The sequence below is a fragment of the Drosophila serrata genome, unplaced genomic scaffold, assembly GCF_035046125.1.
Source record: "Drosophila serrata isolate PLE 108 unplaced genomic scaffold, ASM3504612v1 contig_241, whole genome shotgun sequence".
Lineage (NCBI taxonomy): Eukaryota > Metazoa > Arthropoda > Insecta > Diptera > Drosophilidae > Drosophila > Drosophila serrata.
Genome location: NW_028257139.1, coordinates 3465512 through 3477592, shown reverse-complemented (window position 1 = coordinate 3477592; position 12081 = coordinate 3465512). Strand labels below are relative to the sequence as shown.

Sequence of the window (12081 nt, the reverse complement as noted above, 5' to 3'; positions counted from 1 at the left end):
AGGGTATAAAAATGTGGTTTCAGCAAAATCCACGTCAAAATGCAAGGGGAATTAATGTCAAAACTAGGTATTTCTGAGAGTTTAATATTTAACTTTTTGACTTTTGTTGCTAGATTTATTTATTTTCATACTAGGGTTTTTGCTTAGAGCTGTTTAGTTAAGAAGTTTAGTTTTAGATTATGAAATCTAAATATTTTGTAAGCTAAGTTTGGTCATTTAAGAGTATTATTTAAATTCCCATAAAATATAATAAGTGGCTAAAACTTTTTTGAAATTACTGTTGACCATGGAAACTCCTTTTTAATTTTAAGAATTTAACTCAAGTGATTAGTTGCTAATATTAAAAACTTACTTGCAGTAGTAGAGCCTGCCCTCCTTGCCCACATGTACACTCCAGCCGGGCTTGAGTTTCTCCTGTATGGCCTCCAAGTGTCCATCAATTTCTGGCCAATTTCCGGCAATGCCAGACATGACACTCCCCTGACTTTGACCCAATATTGGCCCATAGATACCGGTGCCGCAGTTGGTTCCGCTTCCATTACCATTACCATTCCCATTCCCAATGCCAGTGACCAGGTCTGTTGTTGTTGTCGTCGTTGTTGTTGTTGTCGCCTCCAGTGCTCCAATTGGCGCTATCGCTGGGATTCCGGGCAGGGACTGCGGACATCCGTTGGAGCGAGTGGGCGTGGCATGGATGGGATGGGCAATGGAGCCATTTGTTGTCGGCAGCGTTGTTGTCAATTGTGGCGATGATGTTCGTGTCAGTAGCAAGGGCTTGGAAGCAGCTCCTCCTCCTGGTCCTCCTGCACCAGTAGCTGATGTACTGGCTGTTGTGTTGGCGGCATTTTGCAGCGGATAGACATCACTATTCGAACGCCCCGAAGGCAGTAACATCATTGAAACACATTCGCTGCAAGGAAAGCAAAGGCGTGGTAAGTTGGGGGGATAAGTCAAGTCGTTGTCGGGCCATTTTCACACATTGTTCATGCCACAAATCACATTCCGTTCCAAGACAGACCAAAGACCAAAGACCAAAGACCACAGACCAAGTTGACCCACTTTTGGCTCAAAACAGGCTCCCATAATTCAACATCCCGGCTGGCAGACTAAATACAGACCATTGGCATTGCCTTTTCAGCTCTCTCGGTTTCTGGACACAAGGAAAAACAGGTCTCCCCATAACAGACATCCCCATAATCATGACCATGATCATCATGATCATCATAATCATTGGTAGTGGTGGTGGGATAGGTTCAGGTTTTAGGCCAACTTGTTTTTAATGTTATGACACAATTTTCAATTTGCTTTTACTGTTTGGTTTCGTTCTCTTTTTATATCCCTCTTTCTCTCTCTGTCTCTTTTTGCATATGTTTTCCTTCCTTTATTTGGCAAATCGTGTAAACATGATTTGGCCAATGCGATGAGGAACTGGTTCCAAAACGGGCTCAAATAGTTGGCATTGTTTCAGCCAAGTATTCAGAGCACTCTGGGGTGGCAGGATCAGAGTGATCTTTGGTTGGGTTTAGGTTAAAGAGAAATATTCTCTAAAGGTTTAACTTAGAGATAATAATAACCTTTTAGAGGAAATATATAAATAATATTGTTCTGTAATTTAGTAAATAAATCGAAAAGCATAAATATAACTTAGAGGAGAGCACAAGAATATGTTGATCAACAAATGCTGCTAGTCTAGGTAGGCAAATGTTGCAGGGCAAATGTTGCTAGGGAATTGTAGCAGGACAAATGTTGATATAAGCATGTAGCCTTTGTTGCTTGCAGCACTTTGTTAACATAATTGTTTAATAACTTCTATATTTGCTATTTAATTGTACTCAAATGTCAAGAACACATTCATAAAAAATTCATAAATTTTTTTATGTACTTCTTAAGAAGAGCTTACTGTGAAAACCCTTAAAAAAAAAGTTGAAACATACTTTTGAGGCACCATATTCAGTGAAAAATTTTATAATTTTACGATTTATATTATAAAGACTTAAAATGTAGCTTAATTTTTGACACCTTTTCGTTATTTCCAAACACGCTAGGTATTTTTTAAGCCCAAATCCCGACTTCCAAATATTTACGCCCATCTTAAGCTTGATGTATCCCAACAAATCTACAAGTATAATATTTGTGCTTATGTAAAATTAATCTATACTCAAAGATTACACACATAACACATAACATCAAAGTTACAAGCCAAAAGCAAAGAAAGTATAACAACATTTCAACCAATTCGGTTTTTCGGGTAAATCCATTCAGGCATTGCCACAGAATTGATCAATCCCACCCACAATGTTTACACTGTCCAAACTCTTCAATAATATCAAAGAGCATTTGCATAATGTTTAGATTTCAACGCCACCATCGACAGCATTTCGACTTTCGCCTGCTGACATGGTTCAGTAAATGGCTTGCAAAAATAAAAAAGAAAGAAAAGATTTTTCTAAAATTTATTCCCCGAGCGGAAGAGGCGGTCAGGTGAAGTGCAGGGTTGAAGCCATGAGCAAGAGCTTGGGCGAGAAGTGAGTGCCAATGCCCGATAGTGCCGGCTAGTTGGCCGGGTCTAAACAAAAACCCAGCAACAGAGAGAGAGGGGGCCAAAATGGACGTGTGTTTGTTTGCTTGCGCAATTTCATCGGGCGGAAAGCTGGAGGAGAAGGGAATCGCAGGAATCGGATGATGGCTGGAGTGCCATACGGATAGATGCGGCTTCAAAAAACGAGATACGACAGAACCGAGCCAAACAAAGAGACATCCATTAGGCGAGGAGTCGAGTCGAGAGTTAGCGGCCAAGATGGAAATGGAAAAGGAGCTGCCAAAGAGCTCATCACGATGCTCCACACCATTATAATGCAAGGGGAGGAGGGAAAAGGCCATAGATTTTACACAGAAGGAATTCATGTTCTTATGATCTTATAAACAAGTTCTAGCTAACTAGGAGTATTGGTAAAGGAAAATATACTCATAGAAAACCCTTAGAAAAATTCCAATATAACTAGGTTTCCCATTTTTTGATTTCTTTAATATTTTGTATTACACATTATATCCGATTTATAGAGTTACTACCATTTATTCTCAGTGCCATGGACTAACAAGTAACGGCTTGGCAAACAACGGGCAAAACTGGCAAGCGACATGGTCAAGTTCCTTCTCGTCTCCATGTGTATTTTCCTCCATTTTCTTCCTATGCATGTATGTATGTGTGGTGCAAAAGTTTCATAAACAACTTCACAGATACATGCTATCTTACAGTAAAAACTGGAACACTTGAACAATGTTTTGAATTACATATTTTCTTTGTTTGGGAGTGGACCAAATAGACAAGTGCAAAAATGTTCATAAAGTTGTTCATTCGTTCGTTTGTCGGTTTGGTTTTTTCTTTCTTTATTTTTTTTCGAAATCTCTCGCTTTCCTCTTTCTGGTCTAGAAATTCTTGGCTACGGAATGTTGATTTGTCTTGGGACAAGAACTTGCCAGGCTGGCCCAAAGGATATTTGGCAAATATTTCCTTTCAAATTAGGAAATATTCCTCGAAAGTTTAGTTTTAAATTGAGAAGGAAAATGTGATAATTTCGCGTGGGGGTTTTAAATTATATTGAGGTAGTTTTTAGGAAAAATAAGTTATGTTTAACAAAAAAATAATATATCATAACATAACATACCACATAACATTGGTTAAGAACTGATTATAATTCTTAATTAAATATCCCAAGTTATACGACAGGGGATTATTGTTTCTACTTTTATTGATTATTATAGACCTTTCTTACAAGGATGGAATTTTACAAGGGGTTACATTATTAAAATTTTAAAAAATTGGCAAAATGATAATTTTTTAAAATATAAATTGAGTATGCAGATTTTTTACCCTTAAAAAAACTAACACAGAATTGCTTCCCCATTGAAAATTAATGCATTTTTGAATGAACTATGATGGATTTACTTTGCAAAGGTAAAGAATTTTCGGGCTTCCTTTTATGTTAGGGATATATTTTTAATTTATAGTTCGAAATGACTCAACATTTTCCAATTACATGAAATAGAAAAAACCTTTCCATTTCCCTCTTTCCCTCAAAAATGTAACAGTTTTCAATCACTTGTTTTTTAACCGCTGTCCAGAACTCTTAACTGTTCAAACATTTTTGCCATCGTCCAAAGCTCTTCAACCATCCATCCAGCCCCAAGTCGCCAAGTGTAAGCGATACGAAGTACGAAAGCGGTTCGAGCTCCTCGCCTCTTTCATGCATTTGGACACCAAGACCAAACAAAAAAGTTGTCAAGATGGGATGACAGGAAGGAGAGAGGGAGGGAGGGAGTGATGTAGGAAGGTGGGCTGGAAGGGGCGGATATGGGGGACAGGAAGAGTGAGGGAGGGGGCCTAGTGGAAACGGGAGCGACACTTCCAGCGAATGATTTGTGTCAACAGAGAGAAAAGGCAGCTGAGAAATGTTTATGCACGTGCGTTTCTGTGTGTGTGTGTGTGCTCATACCTATGTGTGTGTGTGTGTGTGAGGTGGATGACGTCGGGGCAATGACAGAGATCAGTAAATGGAAACCACACATAAGATATGTACAGTGGCAGGCAAAGCAATAGGAGCAGAGTGCCACACTGCTTGCTAAGTTTATCCAACTACATATTTCCTATTGAAAAATCTAAAAATTTTAGAAACCAAGTTTTATAATAGATATTTTAATTACCCAAAATTCTTATACCGTATATAAATTTAAATTGTTATAATACATAAATATGTATGATTAATATTATTATGTGTAAATATAATGTTATCCATCTTCATAACGTTTTATTCTTCATGGAACAAATAATCATTAGCCTTTTCAAAACAATATTTTGTTATTTTTTATTTTACTAAAGTCAAAACTTCATTTCAATATTAATTCAAAAAATTCCCAGGAAGTTTCTCATTGAAAGTGATAATAGATAGATATCTTCTTCATTTTTAAATCAATAAACTTTAAATCCAATATCTATAATAAAGAAACAATATAATCATAAATGTTCCTCATTGAAAATGAGCATAGATCAAACATATCTTCTTCATTTTTCAATAAAATAAACTTTTAAATTAATTTCAATAATAAAACAATAAAAATCATTAAAAGTTACTCATTGAAAAAAAAAAACCAGAGAAAACTCAACTCCCCTTAAGGGAATGACTTAATCCATGGCTTTTATCCATCAAAACACTTGTAAAAGTCCACTTAAAGTTGTAATTCCCACAGATAATTTCATAAATGTACGGATAAGATCTTCATTGCTATTATTTTGCCAACAACTGTCTGTCTGTCAGTGCCATGGACAATTGTAAAATGTCACTGCGGAAATTGTGCGAAGCAATGAAAAGAAATGAAATGAAAAGACAGCAAAAGTCTGATGATGGGGCGATAACAAAAAGAGCAGAGCGAGAACGAAAATGTTGACCAACTGTAACAAATAAAAAAGTACAACAACAACAACAAAAAGAAACATGTAAAAAATAATAAATAGCAAACAAATAAAACACACTGAGAAACAAAGTTAAGCTCTGCAAATTGTCCCAGTTCGGGGAGCTTAAATGAAAGGTGGATTGTTATAGCCCTTTCCCCTCCCTCCCCCCACTTTGAAGGAGGAAATTCTCCTTTGTCAGAGAAATTAAACACAATTTGTGAATGCATTTGTTGTTTGTATTAAAGACTCCAGCAATTTGTGGCTCTTACAGTACCCTCGTTTTTTATATCACCCCACCTTCCCGGTCTCATTTTGCTTGGCTACTTTTGCTTTTACCAATTTCGCTCCGATTCGTTATTGTTAATTGAAAAGAAATTACGGCGGCACAATGAAATAAAATTGCTTGTCGTTATTTATTTTGTTGCCACCGTTTATTTCAATTATACACATATAACACAAAGTAAAAGCAATATAAATGTGTCTGTGATTATAAAAAAAAAACATGCATATATAAAAAACCAAAAGAAAGTCATGTAAAAATGTATAAAGCTTGGATTGAAGAAAAATTAGTAAAGAAAATGAAAGATTATGTAGATAATAAGTTTTCTGAAAACTACATTTGTTTATACATTTTATACATGCCAACGAACTTGGCTAAATCGCCTCGTCTGCTGATGACTTTATGCTGTTCAAGATGACTTTTTCTTACATTTATTTTACCCTTGCAGGGTCTTATAACATAAGTTAAGATATTGTTTTAGTTAAGGTTCTTTACCCATTTAAACAAAATGTTTAAATATGACTCTTATAAAAGATATTATTTTCTATTTTAAGAACTTGAACTATTCAAGAAATAATAAAACTTTTTCAAACCAAATCAAGGCTTTCTCCTATTCAATTTTAATATAGATTTTTATGCAAAACTTTTACTAAACTACAAACTATTACTTTTCGCTTTCTCAGAAGCCTTGAATTGAATACTGCCACAACATTGAGAGTCACCGTAGTGCAAATCAATAAAATTAAAGCAGAAAGCTGTACCGAAACAGCAACCTTAACACCCCATAGGAATAGCCATGTGCCAGCCATTTGGTTAGATCGTTATAAAAATAAGCACACACATATGTGTGTATATACACACTCGACGACTGTGCACATACCCGTTGCCATATCCATATAGACACGGGCACCCATAACTACCGAAGCATCGATATATCGGGATATCGCTGCCGTCGCTTGCGGTCGAACGTGATTCTCAAAATGTCACGCACACACGGCAAAATGAAATGGAGGAAAAGCGGCAGCGGTATATCAATTTGTTTTATTTTATTTTATTTTCATTTTTTTTACTCAGTGTGCAGGGGGCCCCCCCTGCGGGGGACCAGGTAGAAATGCTTTCGCTTCAGACAGCCAACGATAAACATCCATTCATGAAAACCCGACAACAAACCGGGGAGTAACCTCTGTCATGGCAACGTTGAACTGATATAGTGCCAACATCTAGATAAATGTAATGAAAAATCCAACTATGCAAAGCATGCAAAACCTGTCTGATTAGCTACGTGTGATTGCAAAAAATATATAAATATATTATACACACAGCTTACGGAGTAAGTCTGGTTAATTAAGTTAAAGATTTTAAAAACATGAATGGCATAAAACCAAGAAAATCGTAAAGATACTAAGTTCAGCAGGGTCAAACAACTAAACAGGCTTTCAGCTTGAAAAGTTAAGTGAACTTTATTGATTTAAGTTAAATAAATAAACGTGCAAAACGTATTTAATGGGTATATTTAAATATATATTCTTACTTGCTATACAACGCATTCATTCAATAAATTAAGTCTATTCTACAAATTCCACGAAATCTTTTTAAAACATTTTAATAACTATATACAAGTGTTTTCCTTACCTAAACTTAAGCTTGTATAAAAACAATATGCAAGTTAAAACTATCTATATCTCATATAATTAACCCCGAATCAATTATTAACCATTCGCACCCCTTCGAGAAACATTAAAGTCTGTTCATTTATTTGCCAAATTAGCTACATCACTTAAATGCGCATTTAATCCAACTAATTCGGGGAGTCATTAGCGGCCTAATTTCACACTTTGTGCTGGATATATGTATGTATGTACATATATCCCGACAAAAGCCACCGACATCAGATGAATTGGAAAACAAAAAGCGAGAACAATGTTACAGAAGATTCCTTTTGCCGAGCGAACGACTCATTAGCAGAATCACTGGGGCACGCCCAAAAGCAGACTACAAACACACACACAGGGAGAGGGAGGGCGAAAACCATTCGCAGATACAACTGCAGATACTGAGATACAGATACAGATACATTAGCAGATACCAAACACATTCGGCAGATTACAACTTAAGACGAAACTTTTAATTGATATACGATACACATACCAGTACGAATCAAAAACAAAAAACGAAGTAAAAAAAGGCTAGGGGATAAAATAAACACAATGATGTGCAAATATTAAAATGAAATAAAATAGTTAAAGAAAATATTTATAATTGAAATGGTCTACAATTAAGTTTAATATGTATTATAGTTAAAGAAAATATTTTTAATTGAAATGGTCTACAATTAAGTTAATATGTATTAGTAATATGTATTTCCCTCGTATAACTATAGATTCTCTTCATAGAACTCATACTCTAAGCTGACTTATGACACTCGAATAATGAGTTTTTAACAAGTTCCCAAAGAAGTAAGGGAATCTGTAATAAGAGAGAGAGAGTTTATTAAGTGCCTGACGGGCAGGTACCACTTCTCTTTTTGCTTTCATGTTTCTTCCATTTTTAATAAATATATACACTATACAAACAGCGAAATGTCAAATGCAACACGGCCCAAAGGAAGATGACAGCTCACTGCCTGAATGAGCACCTTGGCTTCCAACGAAAGTAACCCCCACATCTCCGCCCACCTGACATAACGTGACGTGAAGTCTTCTTTTATTTTTTTTTCTGTGTCCAGGAGAGGGAGGGGGAAGGGGAGGCAAATGAAATGCAATTTTCACGTACCCAAGTCACATATCATGGGCCAATCGTGAGCCAAAGAGAGTGGAGCCGGCAAAGGGGAAATGGTAACGTGCCTTGCTTTTTTGGCTAACCTGATTGATTTCAACATATCCATCAGGGCCCCAGCATTTTCTTCCTCCCCCTCCTCCAGATTCGAGCGACTCACTTATTCATTCACTTATTGCTATGCTCACACTCTGCTAAGGCATGTGGATCCCGTTTGTTTTCAAAAAGAAACAACACGTTTCTACAGAGGAAGAAAAATATCTATGAAAAGTAAATGAAAAGTCAAAAGTAGGTGCAAAATATTGATACATTATGAGGGAGTTTTAAGTAGTTATTATTTTTATTATTAGTTCCTTTTTCCTGCAAACATTGTTTCTTCAAGACATACATATATTAGTACTAATTAATATAACTTTAAAGAGATAACCCGAAACCAAAGTAAAGACTTGCAATAGAATAATAAAGGGTTCTAAAAAAACATAATGTATGCTTTAAAAATACTAATTCACAAATTGATTGCATTTATCTATTTATTCCTTTTTAAGGATCTGGAGAAAACATTTAATTCTTGCCAAACCCTGAGTTGTGAAATATATGTATCTTCTCAGCAAACTTTCAGAAGGAACCTGTCTTCAAGTATAGTTAATTTTCTCCAAGTGACATTGTCACCCTCTTACTCTGTACTTTGTAAGCAGTTTCTTAATGCCATTGAGCAGCAGTCACGAAACAGGCAGCTATGTTATATGAAGTTTGAAGGCTTATTGAGGCGATGTCTCAGTTTCGTAGTTCCCTGGCAGCCGCAACCCAGACCTGTGGCTTTTAAGGGCGTTGCGATGGGAAGTTGATGTTTGATGGGCAGGAGGCTGTCGAAGGCACAAATGTGCTAACAGCCGAGATGTTGATGCTGGATCGGACGCAGGCACAGACGGATGGATGGATGGAAGGATGGATGGATGGAAGGATGGATGGATGGATGGATGGACGGGAGGATTATCAAATTGGCCCGGGGATTGTCCTGATTGAGGGGCAGCATCTGGTTAGGCAAATGTCGCCAACTTGTGCGGTTGTCGAAAATTTGCACAAGGAGTTTCCAACGTTTTCCACTTGGCAAAGTTTGCTGATGAAATGGTTTACCATTTGGGATATATATTGTATGGCTTCTCCGCAAAAGCATTTAAGTTATTGGAATCCAATTTAATACCAGAGATTACATTTTTAATTAAATGGGTGCCAATATATTGTTCATACTTTGTATGGAAATTCTATTTATTATTCGCATGAGAAAAGCTTTAGAAAATTACCAATTTTATCGACATTATTTTATGCATATGAAGCGTAACGTTTACCCACACATCGTGAGCTTTGCGATTTATAGAAGCCAATTATAATGTTGCTAATTGAATGCTAAACAGGTGAAATGGAAAACAAATATATTTGGTACAATGTATATGACTCTGTTAAGTGAATAAACGGTGATAAATTATGTTTGATAGTGGGTTTTATACAAGTTGTATTATAATTTGTTGGATTCTGAAATGGTTTTTCAAATCTGATTTAATTGCATTCAAATTGGATATTACTCATACGACCTGTGGCATTTTTTTTGGCGAAATGAAATCCCTTCCATACTTTACTTTAATTTTATGCTAATGAGAGTCAATAATAATCGCTTCAACAAATTCGCAAATATATCAAAATGAATGATATTTGTTATCAACGAATTAAGAGCAATTTTATGGAAAATAAATATTATTGAAGCACAATTACATAGATTCATTAAAATGCATTTGCCATAATAAGTAACTCAATATAAAGCATTACAAAAATGGTGTAGTCTTCCATAATTTGTCTCGCAAAGCGATGCCTAGTTAGTCCTTTAATTAATAACACAAATAAATCAAATATATATATATATTTCTGAATAATGGCCAAACCAAATTCAATTTGTCGTTGTCATCCAAATCATTTTCAATTATCCACTTAAGTATCGGTTGAGCCGAGACTCTATTTCTCGGTCTGTTACCCAATCGACAACAGACACAAACCAGGGATTATGTTTTTCCCCATCCAAAAAGCGTGTAATCATTTAGGATAAATGGCCTTTTTTCTGTGGGGGAGGCGAAGGCGACTGCAAAGAGTGCCACTGATTAGAATGTAAATTTTTACGAAATAGCTGAGACACTTGTATCATTAACAGCTGTTTCACATGACACATGACAGGGCAAGGCGGGGCGGTGGCAAGGCCATCCCACGTTGATGATGATGATGAGCAGTGGGTGGTGGGTTGTAGATTTTAACAAACTCACGCCCTGCGACACTAATGACTGCGAATGAACCTCCTTGACACAATTATGAAAGGAAGATTCTCGCAAGACTGAGGATGAGGTGATTTCTGGGGGAGGACGAAGGAGAAACCTGGCACTGTCACTGAAGGCAGCTTAAAATAATGGAAATAAATTGCAAAATTGTTTAATGTTCGTGGCGCGTTTGGCAATTTGTCGTCCTTCAAACCACCCCCTAGGACTCACACACACACACACAAAGAGAGAGCGGTTCAATGGAAACCGGATGTAGGACACAATTGGCGGAAACGTTCGGCCGGGGAGTTATTGATTTTCGAATTTAACGGCTTTATGCTTTATTGGCCAAGTCAATTGCTAGCCATTTGTTTTTTGCCGCTGGCCTGGCTTCGACTTCTGCTTTTTGCTCTGTCCTTTTGTCTCAGTCTCAGTCTGCGCCACTTTCTTCTCCGTTGCCTATGTTTCCTGTGACTAAAGTGAACGCTGGAGAAAGAGTTTTGGAGTTTATATAAGTCTTAAGATTGAATTTCAAAGGTAAATTTAAAATATTTAAGGAAAATTTATATACAGGCAGTCAGAAACTTTGAATAAAATCGTTGATTTTTAATGGGAGTTATAAAAATATATAGTTTTTAAGGATGTTGAACTTCTGCAACATCTTCATTGCTCTACATGTCCCTCGCAACATATATCTTTACTTGGCAGTTGTGCAATATGTTTAGCAGCATTTTACCCCCCTTTGTCAACATTTTCTTTGGCTTTCTCTTATGTTTAATTAAACTATTTCTTAAATTCTAGCATAATTAAGGAAACTAAATTAATCATGTTCCTTGTAGTTTCACTCATTTTACTGTTGCTTTCCTACCTTTTTCTTCTATAATAAACTATATTTGTATATTAATATCCTTTTTCCGAGTGCTTCCTGTACCTGCATTCAACGTGGCTACTGGTTCTGGTTCTGGTTGGCCTGCTCTGAAATTGGCGTTTCCCTTTTCGGCCTTTTTACTTAAACCGAAATGTCGTTTCGATTTGGTTTCTTACAAATGGCCTTTCAGGTCCACTCCCCACCATAACCCCCTATAACTGCCCCGGAAGCCCGCCTCGTCAATTTGTTTGCCGCTTGTGTTTTGGCGAATTAGCCGTTTAGCCACAGGCAGAAGAAAAAAAAACGAAAAAAAACGAATATACGGAGGATAAAAATAGGGAACACGGACTGGATTGGAGAGGCTTTCCAAGGTGTGTACGTGTGCACGAGTCCAAGGCGAAGCAATTTATTG

The 12081-nt window shown here is 36.6% G+C and overlaps 1 protein-coding gene across 2 annotated transcripts in view; it reads right to left on the bottom strand.

Moving 5' to 3' along the window:
* Positions 1-12081, bottom strand: part of LOC110188406 (uncharacterized) — a 35635-nt gene that overhangs the window by 9231 nt on the left and 14323 nt on the right. Inside the window, exon 2 of one of the 2 annotated variants that reach the window (XM_020958131.2) lies at positions 353-910. In XM_020958131.2, coding sequence (XP_020813790.2) covers positions 353-897 — 545 coding nt within the window. In that variant the 5' untranslated portion in view covers positions 898-910. Of the gene's footprint in view, positions 1-352; positions 922-12081 lie in introns of those variants that run through there. The other variant, XM_086831943.1, reaches the window with a different exon arrangement.